This window comes from Fulmarus glacialis, unplaced genomic scaffold (genome assembly GCF_000690835.1).
Source record: "Fulmarus glacialis isolate BGI_N327 unplaced genomic scaffold, ASM69083v1 scaffold10739, whole genome shotgun sequence".
NCBI lineage: Eukaryota > Metazoa > Chordata > Aves > Procellariiformes > Procellariidae > Fulmarus > Fulmarus glacialis.
This window is the reverse complement of record NW_009233866.1, coordinates 10,641-16,933: the sequence shown is the minus strand read 5'-3', so window position 1 is coordinate 16,933 and position 6,293 is coordinate 10,641. Positions and strand designations below refer to the sequence as shown.

General features: G+C 46.4%; 1 protein-coding gene across 1 annotated transcript in view; it reads left to right on the top strand.

Moving 5' to 3' along the window:
• The window catches only part of GMPR (guanosine monophosphate reductase), a 42,682-nt gene extending 37,532 nt beyond the window's left edge, over positions 1-5,150 (top strand). Inside the window, exon 9 of the mRNA XM_009585462.1 lies at positions 4,411-5,150. Within this exon, the coding sequence (XP_009583757.1) occupies positions 4,411-4,591 (181 nt within the window). The 3' untranslated portion in view covers positions 4,592-5,150. The remainder of the gene's footprint in view (positions 1-4,410) is intronic.
• The last annotated feature ends 1,143 nt before the right edge of the window (positions 5,151-6,293 follow it).

Here is a 6,293-nt window from a genome sequence, read left to right as displayed (position 1 = left end):
TCCTGCTGACTTGCTTATGCAGCTCTCTGCCAAGTGTGCCAGCTTTTGTGATACCCCTTGTAATCCATGCGTGGCCTGAGCACAGGCATTTGTTGGTGGCAAAACAGTCTCAACTTGGGGATTTTTTACTTAGTTTCATTTATCGCCAACTAACACAAACTTCTAATCACTGTTGGGTAATTAAAAAAACATGTAAGTAAACACCTTTCCTCCCCCTTTTCCAGACTCCACTTAAGCCAGGCACCTCTCTGCGGCCCGCCATGTCTCAACTCCCCTTACTTTCACCACAGGTCACACTCAGTCTGTCCCAACTCCTTCAGTGAGGAAGGGGGTGGCGCAGGACATTGTGGTCCTGTATGTAATGGTTTCTGTCTGCCACTCCTCCTTCTTACTGTGCTTGCTCCATCGTGGGTTGTCTATGGGCCACAGTCCCTTCGTGGCTGTCCCTGCTCTGGCATGGGTCACCCAGGGACTACAGTCCCTTTGGAGTGCACACTTTTGGCATGGAGCACCTCCTTTCAAGAGTGCATGTCTCCTCAGGCGTGTCCAGGTGTGTCTCCTCTCCCAGTGGCTGCTGCTGTTTCTGAAATACGCTTGAGCAGAGGTGTCATGTGCTTCCCTGACGGGCTGAAGTTTTGGTGGTTCACACCATTTTCAGAGCCAGGTGGAACCATCTCTGTGACTGGCATGAAGCACATCATGGCCTTCTCCCACACAGGTCACACCGGCAGCCCTTGCTACCCAAACTCTACCATATATGCCCAACACAGCACCCGTGTGTATAACAGTTGGGTGCTCATGTAAATTAACTGGGTGCTCATGCATTAACAAATTGGGCGCTCATGCGTGTACTAACAAAGTGCTTGGGCATAAATTATTTGGGCATGCATGCGTGAACTAATTGGATGCTTATGCAAAAATTAATTGGGCATTCATGCATAAATTAATTGGACACTCATGCATTAATTTATTCAGTGCTCATGCATGAACTAATTTGGCACTCACACAAGAACACAGCAAGCCCAGCAATTTACAGCCTATATGGCACTCCTCATCTCTGCAAGGCACATATCGAAGAACTCTTTGAATGTTAATCCATTATGAACTCTTTCAACATCATCACAATCTTAATGTACATCAGTTATAATATCCACTCTTCCTCCCTTTGGACCAGACAGTAGGGATTAATACTGTAACAGTACACTTACTAAAATGTCACTTCTCCATCCTGAGCACCACATTAAAGGGTTAACATCATAGTTTGGTTACACACCCATCACAGACCCCATCCCTGCACCGGACTACAGTGGTTAATAGTGCAACAACGTGTGCATATGCTTACTCAAATTCCACCCACTGTCCCCTGGGGCCCAGATGACAGGACTCATCAGCAAGGTCTGGGCAATATGTTATCTGTTACAAACTCTGCCCCTTTCCCCCGGGGACTAGAGTATTGGGGTTAACGTTAAAACAGCCTGAGTATATACTCATCACAGACTTCACGCCCTCATCCCTGAGGACAAGACTATGGAGGTGCATACTACAACAATCTGAGCACATGCTTATTACAAACTTCACACTTTGTTTCTGCAAAACACATAACCAAGAAAACCCCAACAGTTTGAATATATACCCATTACAAACTCCACCCCTCGCCCCTGTGGACCCCTAGCAGGGTTAACATCATCATAATCTGAATACTTGCTACAAATTTTAGGACTTTTCCCTTCAAAACAAACAATGAAGAACATAATGGCAGTTCAGGTTACTCACTGTGCTTTAGCATTAAAGCATATGATTAAGATCGTACAAGCAAAAATTACCACCACTGTTGAAAGTACCAGTAGGGTCATGAGTTCAGTAGCTGTAGGGCTTCATTTACATCCAAAATGGAGGGGGGCCAGTGAACAGTGTTCACACGCAGCAGCATGGGCATTTCCCCATTTGGGGAGTAAGATGACACACCAAATGGCTTCGCTCTCTTGGGGCTTGCTCCACAGCCATAACAACATTAAATGAGCTGTGACCCTTTTCCTGCGCTTGCAGTTGCTTAACTCACAGCTCTAGATTTCTGTCCCACTTCCATCCTATACTCTTCCTTTTCCTTCTGGAACATCTGTTATTCCCAGCATGGAGGGTGGGAGCATGGAGAATTTTCAGCCCTTTTTGACACTTTTTTCCAAGGATGAACATAAAACTGGACTCGGCATTTTCTGTGGAGCTAATCTCACACCTCTCTTCCAGCATGCTTCCCCCAGTACGGTATCTATAGGTTACTCCTTGATCAACAGAACATCCCACCAGCTTATCAGCTGATACTTGAGGAGCAGTAGCAACTGTCCAGCTGTCAGAGCTTTGGGGCTGTGAAGTTAGGTGTTCACCACTTCTGTAGGTTTTGGTCTCCAAAGCCAGAAGAGGCATCCCACAAGCTCCAGCTTCCTAACACCACCATAGCCACTGCAGGGGCATCCCCCAGGGGCAGTGTGTAAATGTCCCACGTTTCTGTAATTTCGCTCTGAAAAAAGGACCACCAAGTGTTCATGCTCTGGAGAGCAGCGTTCCGATCTCTGCAGGTCTGTTGAACCACTGTAACTGGGGCTGCCTTTGTTTGCAGTCAGCTCTCTGCTATCAAAACCCTGCAACTTACGCCCCACATGATGCTCAAGCATGAATTAACAGTGCACTCATGTTTGAACTGATGGGGCATTCATGCATAAATTAATTGGACTCTCATGCGTGAACTGAATGGGCAGTCATGCATGAATGCAGTAAACCCTGCATTTCTTGCCCAATACAGCCTGCAGAGCTCTTCAGAGGGCGGGATGGCAGGTAAAATTCACACTGGTTTCCCTGCACTGTCTCTCACAATCTTGCGGGAAGCTCCCTGGAGGCCGAGCTGAACCTCCTGACTTTTACTGGAAGAGGTAGGTATGGCCGAAATCCAAGCTGCAGAATGGTAGCATGACTACTTTTGTGTCGTTTTGTGGGCCAGGCCTTCTCTTCCTGGTGGCACTGGAGCTGAAAATAAAAGCCTGTGAACTCCCAGCAGCGCAGACCCTACAACACACCACGGAGCCCCGTGCAGTCTGCTAGATGGCAGTGGTACATACATCTTCCACTGGCCGCTTATTACGGTGTTTGAGAGTTTCAAGAAGGAGTCAATTACTCATCAGGTGTAGGGAGATTAATCATGGTACCTTATTCATATGGCATATTAACACTTCTCCTTTATTGTCACCCTAGGGCTTTGACCTCACATTTAAACTAACATAATGAAATATAGCCAAGCTTATACTGAAGTACCTCCACATAGCTGCTGTTGCTGTTGTTAATGATTTGCAAATGGAGCCTCCAAACAGGCATGCCCTTTCTTTCTTGCACTATCCCCTAGACAACTTGTTTAAGGGAGAAGTAAATAAAGCCACATTTACCACAATGACAGATCCCTGCCGTGATTTCTGCCTCCATTTTGTAGGGGAGAAGGAGAGCAATCCTGTCTCCCCTCCGCATTTCTCTTAGACCTCCCCTTCCCAAGGCCTGCCTCTCCAAAGGAGCTAGTGTGCTGTGCAGAACAAGCTTGCTCTAAAGCCTAGTGAGATCAGCGGGTGATTGGGGAACTCCGCTGCAGGAAGGATTGCTGAGCATGAGGCTGGAGAAAGCCGAAAGGGGTGAAAGTTAGTTGCCTGGGTTCTTCCATCGTGTAACTCTTCAGATGTGCTTTTGGGAACAGTGCAGTCTGTGCCGGCATGCACCCGTACTTGACAGTATTCACAACACTGCTATTTTTTTCTGGCCTTTTTGCGTGGCTCTGAACTGTGCTAGCTCACCTTTTAGCTTCAGGGGACAGCTCTGCAGCGGGTTTCCGTAACTCCCATCTCTGTGGGCTCTGGAGAATCAGGCTGGTAGGAGACAGCTGGAGCATTTCCATCTGTGCCTGGTCAGTGACATGGGACAGAGCCCAGGGGCTGTGAAGCCTCTGTAGAGCTGTGCCGAGTGGTGCCTGCTGAGAACCAGCTCCAACATTTCTGTAAGTTGCATGAGCCTGGCTGTTCCTTATACTTTAAAGCTTGCAACTCTCAAGGTCAAATATACCTTTCAATAAATCTGGAAGCTTTCACTTGCTTGTAGGCAAATGGTGGAGGGGAGGAAGGCACAGATCTGTAAGTACACTCATGGGATATTGGGACATCTACAAGATCTGTCTGCTTCTAGTTCCCAGTCTTGGTGGTAATTGCAGTTGAGGCATTTCAGTGCTAGAGAGCACCAAGCAGCAACAGACAAGCAAGCAATAAAGCTGGGGGAATGTTTGTAAACTGCAGCATGCAGAATACTAAGCTCCACATTGCTCCAGTAAACACACTATTATGTTTTGCATCTAGACATAAATGCAGTAACCGATCTCTTCTCCAGGGCTTCAGAGGGCAGAACTGTGGAGGTACCGTACAGAGGGGACGTGGAACTCACCATCCTGGACATCCTTGGGGGGCTGCGCTCCACCTGCACCTACGTGGGAGCTGCCAAACTCAAGGAACTGAGCAGGAGAACAACGTTTATCCGGGTCACCCAGCAGCACAGCCAGGTCTTCTCTTAGCCCAGGAGTTGGGGGCTGGAGATAGAGGGGTGAGGGAGAGGAGCAGGAAGGGCTGCTGTTCTGTTCTGCTTTCTCCTCCATGTTGTGTTAGTGGCAAACTCTCCTCTCTCTCAGAATGGCAGTGTCATAGCCGTTAGAGCGACTATGGCTGGGATTTGAAAGGGGAAGGTCATGCTATTAACACAGTGCCATTGGCTCAAAATGCAGTAGCCTCATCTTTTATTGTTGTGCCTATTTTATTTTTTAATCAACATTTCTTTACCTGTTTTTTCCCCCTCTGATAAAAAGCTGCTGAAATCTCAATTAACAAGGAATTGGCTTGTACAGACATGGCTGTTATGCCTGCACACATACACACATTCCCTTTTTTAAGACTGACCTGTCAGCTACCACTGCTTCTGGCAGCGCACCCTCCAGAAATTGCAGGCTGGAAGAGAAAAAGATGCAAGGAATTGTGTGGAGAAATCAAATATCAAATCCTCTTTAATCTTTGTTCTAGCAAAAGAATGGATGTTTGTGGCATGGCTGCCAGCCTGCAGAATGTCAAAGGTGGATGGTGGATGAGGCCTAGCTACTGGTGACTTCTTACTGTGATGATAAAAGTGCCAGATCTCTTTCACTCTCAATTCACAGGGCTGGTACTGCCGTTCTTACTCAAATTTCCCTATTCAATAGACTTGCCTCTTCAGAGAAGCTGACATTGAATGTAGCAAACCTGTGCTGTCCCTCCTGCCCCCATCTGTGGAGATCATTCAGGAGAAAACATCTCGGAGCTTGCCTGCTTTTTTGTGTACGCAGTTATTGAATTACTTGGGTTCCTGCTTTTACCTGCGCTCTGTGAACAGATTTTTAAGACGTTGACACTCAATAACAGTAACCCCACCAAGGGGAGGTTTCTCTGCAGCCCTCCCTGTTCCCTTGCCTGTTACTATCCATTCAGCAAAGACATAAAAACGCTGTGACATGCATTGTCTGTGGCCAGGTGAATGAGGCCGGAGGGATCAAATTCACTTCTGGTTATTTGGTACCACTCCTCTGCTTTTGGCAGAATAGCCTGATTGCAAGACACTGGTAGGCTGAGATGGAGTTAAAGCATTTGCTCTAAAGGCAGTAATGAATGTTTAAGACTCTGGGTAACACTTTAATAAAGTGTAATGGCCCGCTAATTAATTGATAAATCACAATGAAATACACATTGCATCCACATGAATACCACAGTAGCTCGTTATGATAAATGATGTAAAAGTGAGCACCAATGAATTAATAATGCTTGGCCACTTACTTTAAAGTGCTGCTGAGATCATAATACAGCTGATGTTACTTCAGTACTTGAGAGTCTTACTTTCTCCTCCTGTAGATATCTGTAGAAAGAGGCAGGCTTCCTTTGAAAGGCAAGAGAATGATCTGTAGGAAGAGGAATAGCAAAGAGAAACTCTAGAATTAAACTCATATGCTGGACTGCTCAAAAAGCCATGCAAAGGATTGGTACAATTGACCATAATGAGGAGCAAAGCTAGGCCACAGGCTGATCCCTGGTGATATTGAAGTGTGTTGTGCACATTAGAAAAAGCACAGAGTTATCTTCCAAATAGCCTGGTATTCTAAATGTCTTCCATTTAACATGTAGGACATAATTCTTAATTGTTGTATGACCCCTTCCTCTGCTTTGGAGGTGAATTAGGGCCTTAATGGGAACAAGGTT